The following is a 14213-nucleotide window of genomic DNA, read 5'->3' as shown; positions in this document are numbered from 1 at the left end:
ATGGTAATGACAGTAATTATAAAATACATTACAAAAATATATAGAGTATTATGGTTAAATAAAAATTAATTCCTTAGACGTACAATTAATTCAAAGTTTGTGATTCAGGGAGTGTGCTATAACAATAGGAAACTCACTTATGATAAAGTAACGGCTGTCATTTCATTCGACAGGTACATAATCATAGCACGGCGAGTCTGCCATCCTAATTTAGATAGAAACATTAAGATATCTTACTGAATGTAGAAATTTTCCTGGAATTCACAGAAATAATCCAGTCCCCAAAGTAAAAATTGTTTAACTCTCTTCCAAAAGAATCTTGTTAAGCTAGTCTTTTGAAAACAGCCTATTTCACTAAAAGGAATGAGCACCATCTAGTGAAAGAAGCTAGTAAAATTTGAAGATGAAGCTGGGCGTGGTGGCGCACGCTTGTAATCCCTGCGCTTGGGAGGCTGAGACAGAAGGATCGCGCAGGTTCGAAGCCAGCCTCAGCTACCTAGTGAGGCTCTCAGCAGCTTAGTGAGACCCTGTTTCCAAATAAAGTATAAACTAGGTCTGGGAGTGTAAGCAGCTGTAGCAAGGGAAAGTAAAAGTCACATAAGAAAATACAGAAAACGGTAGCAGTAATATCCCTCATGTTTTCATTTATACTGGACTCCAGCAGACTTGAGCTATTTGTATTACATTGTTTTAAAAACCCAGCACTCAGTATAATCACTCACAATTTTCCAGAAATATTCTAGTTATGGAGTATTTTCAAGGAAGATAATTTGCTATGGTAGAGGCACCATTAAATATGCATGACCCAGCCAGGTGTGGTGGCACACACCTCTAATCCCAGTACTTGAGAGGCTGACAGGAGGACTGCAGGTTTGTAGCCCACGGCAGCAACTTAGTGAGACCCTGTTTCCAAGTAAAAAAGAAAATGGCTAGAGATGTTGCTCATCCCCAGCGTGTGCATACACACGCGCGTGAGCACACACACGTGCGCACACACACACACACACCATTAACATATTTCCTAGTCCTCTAACTTGTAGCCAGAGTTAAAGGGCCTTGACTTCATCCTGTAGATCTGGAAAATAAAAAACTTTTAAAATGGGGAGACCAACTTGGTGGCAGCATACAGGACGGATCCATATGAAAAGTGTGTGGGAGGAAGACTGACCAGTTGGAAGTTGATGCCATTAATCTAGATAAGAGATGCCAAGGCCTGAACTAAAATGGAATCAGAGTCTACTGAGAATGGTAAGAGTATTACTGAGTTGGTAAGAGTATTACTGAGTATTACTGAATTGATAAAAGTATCAATTCATCTATTATTATCTTCTCTATTTCAAGATTAAATCACTACAATATTCAGGATGTCTCTAAACTCTGCAGCAATGTCATTTTTTAATTGAGCATACCTCTATTTAATTTTATTTTTGGTAGTACTGGGGATTGAACCCAGGGGCATTCTACCTTCAAGGTACACCCCAGGCCTATTGTATTTTTATTTAGAATCAGGGTCTCACTATGTTGATGAGAGTCTCACTACTTGCTGAGGCTGTCCTTGAACCTGAGGTCCCATCTCAGCCTCTTAAGTACTGGTATTACAAGCATGTGCCACCATGCCCAGCTCCCCTCTATTTTTGAAAGAGTCTTCTTAAAGAATTTAAGAGGAAGCCAGGCATGGTGCCACATGCTTGTAATTCCAGTACTTGGGAGGCTGAGGAGACAGGAGGATCACAGATTCTCAGCTAGTCTCAGCTACTTAGTGAGGCCCTCTGCAACTTAGTGAGACCCTGTTTCAAAATTAAGGATAAAAAATAGGGCTTGGTGCATAGCTCGAAGGTAGATACCCCTGGGTTCAATCCCAATACCAGAAAAAAGAATTTAGGGGGAATCTTATTTTAATCATGCATATTAATAACTCAATTCATGACTGTTGCATCATGATGACTATTTTAACTTGGCAGATGAAAAAGCAATTTGAAATGAACTGGTCCTTTTCTATCGCACCTTTGGATAAAAGTATCAATTCATCTATTATTATCTTCTTCTCTATTTCAAGATAAAATTATACTGTCTTTCTCCAAAAAGCACTAAGGTATAAGTTAAAGAGCTTATATTATGGATGAATACAAAAGGAAAAAATCGAAATGATTATATAGCCGATAAAAATTAACTTCTAATAAATATTTCATCTGTACAGTGACATTGTTAGTAATAACAAAAGCAAATTTTCTGGAATAAATAAATTTTATTCTAAAATCCAAAGCACTAACCACATTTTTTTACTTTCTTTATAGTGCCTAAAAATATTTTGCCTTTAAAAAAAGGCTTATATTTCAGCCAAGTGTGGTAGTGTACGCCTATGAGTTTTGGGGAGGCTAAAACAAGAGGATCACAGGTTCAAGAACAGCCTCAGCAAACAGCAAGACTCTTGTCAACCAAGCAAAACCATGTTTCAAAAAAAAAAAATAGGGCGGGGTGTAGGTGGGAGGTAGAATGACCCCCAAGGTTCAATCTACACACACACACACACACACACACACACACACACACACACACACACACACACACAGGGTTTAAGTTGCTATTCACTGGGATTCCTAAGCCAGTGGATTCCGATATGGATGCTCATTCAGAGCCTCCTGGGCACATACCTGAATGAAGGAAGAACTGAGGAGAATCGCCATGAATACCCACAGTGCCGGGCCCCAAGGAGTCAGACAGGGTATTCACAAAGGAAAACACTCCACTTATGATTCCAAATCCCAAACCAGAAACTAAAGAGGAAGAAAAGCACGGTTAGACCCTTTTCCTGTTATGATCTAGTCACATTAAATTTCCAAAGACCAGGGAATAAATACTACTTCGTTGCAGGGAAAGGGCTCCTGGGCGGCTGTGGAGGCAGTGGGCAGCTGGCTCTGGAGGCGCGTGCGTGCATGCGTGTGTGCGTGCGTGCATGGCTGAACCATGAATAGTGAGAGAAGGGAGAAGAGCAAAGGAAGTCAACAGTGTCATGCAGCACAGAATGACAACAGGAGGGGAAAGATCTAGAAAAGCTGAGAGGAAACAGGCAAGGCGGGGGAGGCTGCGATGGTGAAAGTCCGGCTTTGGGTTAGGAGAGCAGACTCGAGCTGAGTTTGGTGGCTTAGAACTGGAACTGAGTCTGAGGGGTGACTGTGCTCTGGAAGGTGCGATCCCTGGGCAGGCTGAAGTGGCTCAAACTTAGGGACCAAATCCAATCTTTAAAGGTAACGCTGAAGGGATAGAATGCAGAGATACTAACTACATTAGTAAGAGGAGTCCTTACACTGCTAAAGTCATGGTAAACATCCAGAGAAAGTAAAAATTACATCACTTCAAGATTGTTAGTTAAGCATGGCATACATGTTGGAAACCTACCTTTCAAACTTGATTAATATTTAATGGACATACAGGTAAGGTCACCAGCAATCACTTTCTTTCACGTAAGAAACCAGAAAAATTGAAAAAATAAATAATGTATACTAATAGGTCAAGGCAGTAATAAAATACTGTGGTGGAACATACTTGCAATCCCAGTATTTGGGAGACTGAGACTGGAGGATTGTGGTTCATGGACAGCCTCAGCTACTTAGTGAGGCCCTCTGCAATTTACTGAGAAGTGGTTTCAAAATAAAGAATAAATATTGGAGACTGGGTGTGGTGGTGCACGCTTGTAATCCCAGCATTTGGGAGGCTGAGACCAGAGGATCACGGTTCATAAAGAGCCTCAGCTACTTAGTGAGGCCCTCCACAACTTAGTAAGACCCTGTTTCAAAATAAAGATTAAAAAATAAGCCGGGCGTGGTGGCGCATGCTTGTAATCCCCGCGCTTGGGAGGCAGAGACAGGAGGATCGCGCAGGTTCGAAGCCAGCCGTGCGCGCTGGCTTAGGAGACCCTGTTTCTAAATAAAAATGTAAAAATAGGTATGGGAGTGTAGCCTGGAGGTAGAAGGGCTTCCAGGAACCCCAGTACCACCAAATAATAATAATAATAATAATAAGGCAGGGGGTGTAGCTCAAAGGTCAAATGCCCCTGGGCTCCATCCCCAGACTTGAAAAAAAAAAAAAAAAGAATAAACAACTGGGCTGAGGGTGTAGCTGAGAGGTAGAATCTCCCTGGTTTCCATCCCCAGTACCACAAAAATAAAATAAAATAAAAAATAAAATAGAACATTGCTTAAAATCTACAAGGTATAGAAAATAAATATGGCTTTTGTCCTATACTTTTTTTTTCCTTAAGGACACCATATGGTTCTAACTTACCATAGGCCAGCAATCGCATGGAGGGGGCCTTCTCATCTGGGTTTATGCTCTCCAAACCCTCACTGGCTTTTCTAAAATAAAAACAAACATGCATTTAAAAAGAAGAAGAAAGAAAAGAAAAAGCATATATCAGGAAGGTACACAAGATACTTCAAATGCAGATACTTCCTGAGACTTTTGATCAGGTTATACTCTTTTTTTTGGGGGGGTGGTACTGGGGTTCCTGGAAACCCTCTACCTCGGGGCTATACTCCCAGACCTATTTTATATTTTTATTTGGAAACTGGGTCTTTTAAGCCAGCAAGGCTGGCTTTGAAACTGCGCGATCCTCCTGTCTTCACCTCCCAAGTGCGGGGATTACAAGCATGCGCCACCATGCCTGGCAGGTTATACTCTTAATTATAGAATCCAGTACTTTTTTTTGTGTGTGTGTGTGTGGTACTGGAGACGGAACCCAGGGGCATGTGACCTCCAAGCTACACTCCCAGCCCTATGTTTTATTCTCTATTTTGAAACAGGGTCTCACTGAGTTGCAAAGGGCCTCACTAAGTAGCTGAGGCTGTCCAGGAACCACAATCCTCCAGTTTCAGCCTCCCAAATGCTGGAATTACAAGCATTTGCCACCATGCCCAGCTACATTTTCAATGAACTAAAATCAGCTGAAATTTTCAACTAACTTCTGCATTTTATCCAGATGTTCACGTAAAAGAAAAAAGTAAGAAAGATATAAGTAAACAAGCCATTGGGGGATTAATTTAACAAGAAAAGTAGCAATACTCCCTCCCTCTTCATTTTTTGTGTTACTAAGGAGTGGACCCACGGGCATTCTATCTCTGAGCTACACCCCGTTCTATTTCATTCTTTATTTTGAAACAGGGTCTCACTAAGTTGCTGAAGTTGGCTGCGAACCTGTGAACCTCCTGTCTCAGCCTCCCAAGTACTGGGATTACAAGTGTGTGCCACCACACCCCGCTACAACACCTGGATTTCAGAACTCAAACATTTACCTTAATATCCTGTAGGATTTATCAATATGAATTCTTTTTCTCCCCCAAAACATCTCTACTTTGTTGACACTTTGTTGTATCTTCCACTCTTGTATACTTATTCTGACCGCCTCCTTTCCACTTCCACTCTGTGGAACCAAAATTATTCTCATCCTTCAAAGTTCAGTTCAGGTAGCAATTTTTTTTTTCTGTGTATGTGTGTGCACTCAGGGCCTAGCACATGCTAAGCACATGCTCTACCAGGGAGCCACATTCTCATCTCCAGGGAGCAATTTCTTAAGAAAGCTGCCTCTACTAGTTTCTCCTTACTCTTAAATGATCTTACAAACTGATCACCTGAACCCCCATATAGGTACTTAATGACAAAATTTCCTCTTTCTAAAATACCTATCTGTTTCATAATCCCAAATAGGCTTCAGGAGAGAAAGCAACCTAATACTTCTATTGCATCCTATAGAATAAAATGCTGCCCTCAGAATAGGAAATAACTATTGAACGAAAGGACAGGGTGCAGCTCAATAAGAAATGACCTTCAGAGCGATCATATCCACCCTTCGTTACAGCGAGTCACAACCTCCCATGGGCCTCACCTGCCAGGCTGACGTGTTAGGAGTGTGGGTGTGCCTGGCCAGTTTCACTGCTGTCACTATTCTTGTTCATTAGGAATGTGTAACAGTGTAAGATTAGACTTGAAGAATACTTAAACTTTGTGTACTAGAAAGTAGGTTTACTTCAGTAGTAAAGAAGCCTAAACATTTTAGAATCATTTGTTAGCAACCACTGAAACAAAAAGGAGTTAGATTAACTCTAAAAACAGACAATTAAATTAACCAGAATATACTTATTTCCTGGCATTGTGTTAATTTAAGTTTCAAGGTATGCATATCCATTATAGTTGATCTATTTGTTACATAAATAGAAATACCATCAATTATATTAAGGCAAGACAGAATTCAACCAAAACAGTAATAGGCATAACGAGAAAGGTCCTTTGCTTTTCTAGACTCAAAAGAAACAATTTGCTGTTTCGGTGCTCTCCATTTGGAAGCACTGTTTGATGGCAAGGACACGAGCCAGAAATCTAAGTGACTGTCTTCCTACCTCTCTGGAGCAATGACCATATAAACTATCCACTTTTCCCAAGTAAAACAAACTTACTTGTTAAGGGGGTGCTGTTAAAAGGTGAATTAAAACTTACCAGTCTTACATAATAGTATAATTGCCATCAACATAAGTATCACTATAATAGGATCGATACATTTTGGAGGATTTCTGTTTTATACAAATGGTTGAGGAACAAATAAAATACTTTTGCTATTTGGCATAGCAAAGTACTGCTATCATAAATACATTAACTATGCAAACTCAAAAGTTTAGTCAACTTCCTCATTCTGCATTACGGGACTTTGAGGAGGAAACGTTACGGGCTCGCAGTTCTCGTGTCAACAGCAGGAAGTGAGAAAGTGCAAACCATGACGGGTTTCCTCGCTGCTCATCGCACAACACGTGACTAGTGGCTCAAGGGCAGTGTGTTCAACTTGGCCAGTTTACTAGGGTGGAAAATTCTTTGTTTCCATTTATTATTGTATCTCCAAGATCAGAAAAAAATACCAATCTTTAAAATACAAACTTAGAAAAACTACTGATACATCAGTCTTTCTTGTTTTATTTTTTGAACATATGTGTAAGAGAGGGAGAGTAATAAGGAATATGCACACAAATTAAATAGACCATTTTAGAACATTTTAAAAATAGAATGATGCCTTTAAAAAAAAAAAAAAAAAAAACCACAGCAGTTGTAGAGGCATATTTCAGGGGAAGAGCAAGGCCCTGGGTTTGATCACCACCCAAAAAGAAACAAACGACAGCACACTCCGCCACCATGGCTTAGTGTCGTGATGTTTTTTCTTTAGATGGAAGATTTTCTAAAATTACAAAATATTTATGGTATCAGCATTATAAGAAAAATTCTAATGTCTGCTTTAGGTAACATACAGGAGTTTTAGACCATAGACAGTGCTAAGCTGCCTGCTTTAGGCAATGCACACTTTTGTTGTAGGCAATATAACTTGCTCCTTTTGTTATGTGTAGTACAGAAAGGGCTACCACTTGTGGCCACATGCCAATTTCTTATTGTACGAGGCTTTGCAAGGTTGACACTTATAATTCACTCATCCATTCATTCATTCAGATGAAGTGACTGTACCTAATGCCTGACCAATGAAATAAAGGTATAATTACATTGCAATTACTCAATTTCATATATTTATAAAAGGCTAGAGAGAAAAAAGGGACCTCATGAAGACAGAAGAGAAACAAGTAAACTAGAGGAAGGAGGGAAGAGGGTGGGAAAAGTGGGATGCAGGGGAATAAAATACACCAAATTATGCATTGCACATGCATGAATATATCAAAATGAATCACATTATTTATATAGCTATAATGCACCAATTTAAAAAAAGAGTGCAAGCTGGGCATGGTGACTCACGCTTGTAATCTCAGTACTTGGAGGCTGAGAAAGGAGGATCACAGATTCCAGGCCAGCCTAGGCTACTTAGTGAGGTCCTCTGCAACTTAGTGAGACCTCATTTCAAAATAAAAAATGAAGTCAGGCATGGTGGTGCACGCTTGTAATCCCAGCATTTGGGAGGCTGAGACCAGAGGATCACAGGTTCGTGGACAAGCCTCAGCTACTTATGCCCTCTGCAACTTAGTGAGACCCTGTTTCAAAATAAAGAATTAAAAAATAGGACTGGGGGTGTAACTCGGAGGTCAAATGCCCTTGGGTTCTATCCCCATACCTGCAAAAAAAAAAAAGAATGAAAAATGGGGCTGGGATACAGCTCACAGGCAGAATGTCCCTGGGTTCAATCCCCAGTACCACAAAAATAAAAAGTACAAATTCTCTACATCTTAATGTTGGCACCAAATTGAGGGAGCAAAAACTTGGTTGAGGCAGTCCTTTAGACTTAACAGTTCAAAGCCTACTTTGGCAATGGAGACCATCAAACAAAATGCTGATTAAACCAAAGCCTCTCTATTTGAATGTAGAACAGCATAAGAGATCCATTTAAATATGTCCACATAAGTGTCGCTCAACAGTAAGGTGTTATGAAAATTCTTGAACTTGTTTTAACACAATTACACACCATATTCAACATTTCTAAATCTTGCTAGGACATTTTTGCAGACTATTCCAAAGACTTATTAAGGATGTACTTTGCAAGTACAAACAAAAGCATGTGTAAATACACGTTTGCCCTGCCATCTGTTCGCAAATTTCCATGGGTCCTTTTAGAGGAACAAACATGGTTTCCTGAAGGGCCAAAGAGGCTTCTCTGAACTCACTACGAGGGCCTGCACACTGACGCTCTGGTTCCCTCCTCACTCGGTACGACTGCCTTAGCCCTCACTAAAACTGTAGAGCGGTGTTCAGCTTTTAGGCCTTTTCTTAGTGAAAGGAAAGGTTGCCCTTTCAGGAGGAAAACATGAAGTTTTAAGTTCTAGGGAGTTACTAGACCCAAATCCTAAACTGTGAAAATCTACATTGGAAATTTAGTGGGTTTTTTTTTTTCCAAAATTAGAACCATCACATTAAAAACATAAAACCAACATGAGCCAATGATATTGACAGGAAACGCAGCATGATGTGAGGCTGAGGAACTCAGGCCCAACACCCAGGCCAGGCCAGTACACAGAGCATGCCAAGGACTGTTACACTGGCTCCTAACACAAGTAAAACAGGCACTGAGCAGCCATATCTCCTAAGATGCACATGATGACAGGAGGGATGTTTAGCCATGAGAGGGGCAGGACAACCAGGTGGCAACATTTTCATATATCTGGTGAGTGGGGCGGGGTCAAAGAGAGATTCTGATTATCTTAATAATATTCTACAGTTAAAATTAAATTGTTCAACAGTAGTAACTGCTAGCTACAACCCAGAAACATTCAATCATGCTAGATGTCCATCTGTTAGGGATATTGTTTTTTTTTTGTTGTTGTTGTTGTTTTTGGTGGTACTGGGGTTCCTGAAAACCCTTCTACCTCCAGGTTACACTCCCAGACCCATTTTATATTTTTTAATTGGAAACAGGGTCTCTTAAGCCAGCAAGGCTGGCTTCGAACCAGTGCAATCCTCCTGTCTCCTCCTCCCAAGCGTGGGGATTACAAGTGTGGGCCACCACGCCCGGCTTTTTTTTTTTTTTTTTCTTGTGGTACTGGGAATTGAACCCAAGGGCATTCTTCCTCCAGGATATACCCCCAACCCTTTTTATTTTATTTGCTTTTGAAATAGGGTCTCCCTAGGTTGCTGAGAGTTGCTGAGGCTGTCTTTGAACCTGTGATCCTGTCTCAGCCTCCCAAGTACTGACATTACAGGCATGTGCCACTAGCCTGAGAGGGATTATTGTATTCTTGTGAAAATTTAAATGTTACCTTTTTTTTTTCTTTTTGACACAGGCCTTATTGCTCAGGCTAGTCTCCAACTCCTGGGTTCATGTGATTCTCCTGCCTCAGCCTCACTCCTGAGTGGCTTGGATAGCAGATATGCACCGCCATGTACAGATTTACATGTTAGTTTGTTATTTCTTTGTTGCTTCTTAATATTTCCAGGGGCTAATGAAAATTTTATTTTTAAGATTTTCTAATAAATGACTTACTTCTAAGCAATGGCTTCCTAGTTTTCAGCTTACAATTTAAATTATTATGAAAAGGAAATTCAATATGTATTATTAAAAGAAAAAAGTAAAAAAAAAACACAGAAGGCTTAGCATATCGGCAAGAATGAATTTTCAGAAGCCTATTAAGAGAGATGTTGTTGAGGTTCAGTCTGAGTTTTATTTATGAAATTCAAGGAGAGCTATAATTACCTCATTTGTAGAAATGAAGAAAAATGGCACATGTATCACTCTACTAGATTTTACTACATAATCAAAGCCAATCTCATGACTGCTTTAAATCAACGGTTTCATGTGGGGTCCTCATAGATCTCTCAGATAACCTCAAAAAGGGAGCTTTTGTTCAAAGCTTTTTTTGTGTGTGGGGGGGTCTGGGGATGGAACCCATGGGCATTCAACCTCCGAGCTACACCCCCAACCCTATTTTGTATTATTTTTTTGTTTTTGTTTTTGTTTTTTTGGTGGTACTGGGGTTCCTGGAAGCCCTTCTATCTCCGGGCTACACTCCCAGAACCATTTTATATTTTTATTTGGAAACAGGGTCTCCTAAGTCAGTGCACGCAGCTGGCTTCAAACCTGCACGATCCTCCTGTCTCCGCCTCCCAAGCGCGGGGATTACAAGCGTGTGCCACCACGCCCGGCCTGTATTCTTTATTTTGAAACAGGATCTCACTAAGTTGCAGAGGGCCTCCTTACTAAGTAGCTGAAGCTGGCCGCGAACCAGCCTGGTGAATGCTGGGATTACAAGCGTGCACCACTACACCCGGCTCAAGGCTTTTTTAAGAAATGTATTTTTATTTTATATTTTTGAAACTATAGGAAATAACACAAAATGAACCCTTGTTCTCTAATACATTCAAAACAATGACAGGCATAATCTCCATAAGAATTACTTATCCTAGGTGGCGAGCAAGAACGTACAGACTCCAAGCTGGAAAATTTCTGTTGTTCCAATGACCATTTCCCCAGGTTATTTTTCTCCCCTGACATTTTCCTCATATACAGTGTATTTTCTTATTCATTCATCTCTTTTGTGTCTCCTCCCACTATAAATTCCATGAGGCCAGAGATTCTGTTTTTTAATCAGAATGTATCTACCCCCAGTGCCTGGCACTGACACTGTCTGGCACTGAGTAAATTCCCAAGAAATATTTTTTTGAAGGAAGGAAGAAAGAAATCTGCACAAATTAAAAGAATATTCAAACCTGGCGAGGTGGCTCACACTTGTAATCCCAGCACTTGGGAGGCTGAGACAGGAGGATCACAGTTCACAGCCAGCCTCAGCTACTTAGTGAGGCCCTTCGCAATTTAGTGAGACTCTGTTTCAAAATAAAGAATAAAAAATAGGGCTGGGAGTGCAGCTCAGAGGTAGAATGTCCATGGGTTCCATCCCCAGACCCGCAAAAATAAATAATAAATAAGTAAAAATACTCAATATTTTCAGTCCGGAAACATGATGATCCTTTTGCTTAGAACTATGAGGGAAAGTATGGGCCCGCAAATACCATAGGATATCAGTGTTCCAAATTACCAAATCATAATTCAAATCAGAGAAACAAAGAAAACAACTTACTTTAAAACCCTATAATATGCAAACCGAAACAATTCTTGGATAAAGACTGAGAGCACCACTCCAAAGATTAGTGTATATTTCTGTGTTGGTCCATCTTTGCTGTCAGTAATGAGTCTTACTATGAACCAGAAAAGGGATGAAATCAGTAGAGACACCAACCAGAAGAAAGCTCTGAAAATTAGGGGGAAAAATGGTAAGTGAACATAAGTACAGAATTAACAATGATTTAAAAGTACTTTTTTAACCTGCTTAGAAGGATTGGTAAGGAATAGACTTCCTGACTTTAAGGGGAAAAAAATCCCAATAAAGAGGAGCTGTGTATCAGTTGTTCTTAGCCAATGATGCATTTTCCCTGGTGAGACAAACATGTTGGTCCAAGAGGAAAGTGAGGTTTGCTTAACAATCACTTGTTCCCAGTGACCCTAATTACGTGCAAGTGCAGCTGCAAATTCTGAGAGGCCGCCTAGGTAGAAATTTGGTTATTCTCCTAATTAATGCTTTGCTCACTGATCTGCCAAAACAATGAAGAACAGAACCTCTGACTATTGCGATTTTTGCATCCTTAAAATCGACCAGAAATTATAGACTTAATGGTCAGACACCTGAAAGGTTACGTGTCTTCCCTCCTCCCAACCTCAGTGTGCATCAGTGTTAATAGAGGGGTTGGTGAAAACCTGTGCTCTGATCTGGATTAGTCTCCACTCCTGGTCCTTACAACACTACTATGGATTTTAATGACTGTAGCAAGCTTTCTAAGCCTAGCCCAAATGTCTAGTTCTTAAATGACATGTACAATGTAGCACTTCCAAAACAGTTGTGGGAGGTGAAGACGCTCTGAAGAAAAAAAAAGGTAGGGGGTAAGCACTGGCCTTGACAGTGAGACTCACGGGGAGAGGGAGATCTGGGCGTCCCAGTAAGAGCAGCCAAAACTGAGATGAGGACCGCACTCATCACCGAGTTCCGTGTTTACCCGGCTCCCAGAGATGCAGATCAGGTGCTCCTGGCTTTCACGGACTTCCACCCTTCGGGCTGCTCACCTTAATCACCTTGGGGGCTTTTAAAAAGACCTGAGCCTGAATCCCATGCCCTAGATGCTCTGATTGCTCTGATTCTGTGGACCTGCAGCAGGCGGCTTCAGTTTGTTTTAAGCAGCTGGTCCCCAGGCGAGTCTAATCGCCAGAGGGCGAAAACTGCCGTCCCAGCCTCTAGTGGCCCGCTGGACAGTACAGACGCCAGTTGAGAACTTCAGGAAAATCAGGGCCTCTCCAGAAAAGTTAAGGATGCAGATATGAAGGTATCCATAATCTCACAATTCCATGGGCTTTCGCAGCCCTCCGGAGCCGCCCGCATCAGGGGGTGCTGGGACCCACAACGCGAGCTCGGTCCTCAGAGCTGGATCTAGGGCTCTGGTTGTTTTCCCGCAGACCCTCGGAGGGCGAGGGGCCTCAGGGGTCCCGGGTCGCCCAACCCTCCCCCAGGCTCAGCCCCAACTAGGTCGAGCTGTTTGGGGGGACGACGGGGGTCGCAGGTACGCGGGGCCAGGGAACCGAGCCGCATCTTCCGGGGTTCCCGGCGCAACCGCCTCACCCGGCGATGAGGAAGATGACGCGCAACGGCTCGGTGGCGATGGTGAAGATGTAGAGGGCGAGCGCTGGCCCGAAGGCAATGAAGGCGCAGCCGAAGAACACGGCCGCAGTCATGGCGACCGCGGAAGCCAGCCAGGCCCGGAGGGGACGCGAGATGCGCTGGGCGCGGCCGGCGCTGGGGGCGGGGGCGGGGCCACAAGGTCTCCGGGCGCCGCCGCTGGGGCGTGGCCAGGCTGGGGGCGGGGTCAGGAGGCCTCGGGGCGCTGGCGCTGGCGCTGGGGCGGGGCCAGGATGGGGGCGGGGCCACGCGGTCTCCGGGCGCCGCCGCTGGGGCGTGGCCAGGCTGGGGGCGGGGTCAGGAGGCCTTGGGGCGAGGGCGCTGGGGCGGGGCCAGGCTGGGGGCGGGTTCAGGAGGCCTCGGGGCGCTGGAGCTGGGGCGGGGCCAGAATGGGGGCGGGGCCACGGGGCCTCCGGGCGCCGGCGCTGGGGCGGGGCAAGGATGGGGGCGGGGTCAGAAGGCCTCTGGGCGCCGGTGCTGGGGCGAGGCAAGGCTGGGGGCGGGGCCACGGCGCCTGGGGCGCCGGCGCTGGGGGGCGGGACCAGGATGGGGGTGGGCCCACGAGGCCTGGGGCGCCGGCGCTGGGGGCGGGGCCGCGAGGCCTCTGGGAGCGGCCGCTGGGGCGGGTCAAGGCTGGGGGCGGGGCCACGAGGCCTGCGGGCGCCGCCTCTGGGCGGGGGCCAGGACGAGGTGGGCATGGTCCGGGCCATAAAATGTTCTGGGAAAGCCCGGTGTAGTGGCATAAGCTTGTAATCCCAGCATTCGGGAGGCAGAGATCGGAGGATTGTGGTTCCTGGACAGCCTCAGCTACTTAGTGAGGCCTTTTGCAACTCAGTGAGCCCCTGTTTCAAAAATAAAGAATAAAAAGTTCGGGCTGGGGGGTGTCGCTCAGAGGGAGAATGCCCCTGAGTTCTATCCCCAGTACCATAAATAAATAAATAAATAAATTCTTATGAAACTATCTTTGCCCATTTTATAGTTATATATATTTTCCATTTTCTTCACTGAATACTTCAGACCTCATCTATA

At 43.5% G+C, this 14213-nt stretch overlaps 1 protein-coding gene across 2 annotated transcripts in view; it reads right to left on the bottom strand.

Annotated features, from left to right (window-relative positions):
- Nucleotides 1-13240, bottom strand: part of APH1B (aph-1 homolog B, gamma-secretase subunit) — a gene marked incomplete at both ends in the record, with an annotated part of 31086 nt that extends 17846 nt beyond the window's left edge. The window contains 4 exons of one of the 2 annotated variants that reach the window (XM_080692862.1): nt 2652-2774; nt 4282-4352; nt 11541-11711; nt 13128-13240. In XM_080692862.1, coding sequence (XP_080548988.1) covers nt 2652-2774; nt 4282-4352; nt 11541-11711; nt 13128-13240 — 478 coding nt within the window. The remainder of the gene's footprint in view (nt 1-2651; nt 2775-4281; nt 4353-11540; nt 11712-13127) is intronic. The other variant, XM_080692863.1, reaches the window with a different exon arrangement.
- Nucleotides 13241-14213: the final 973 nt, after the last annotated feature.

Source organism: Muscardinus avellanarius (assembly GCF_963383645.1).
Source record: "Muscardinus avellanarius genome assembly, chromosome: 3".
In the NCBI taxonomy this organism is placed as follows: domain Eukaryota; kingdom Metazoa; phylum Chordata; class Mammalia; order Rodentia; family Gliridae; genus Muscardinus; species Muscardinus avellanarius.
Note: the sequence above shows the minus strand (reverse complement) of the source record. Positions and strands in the feature narration are given on the sequence as shown.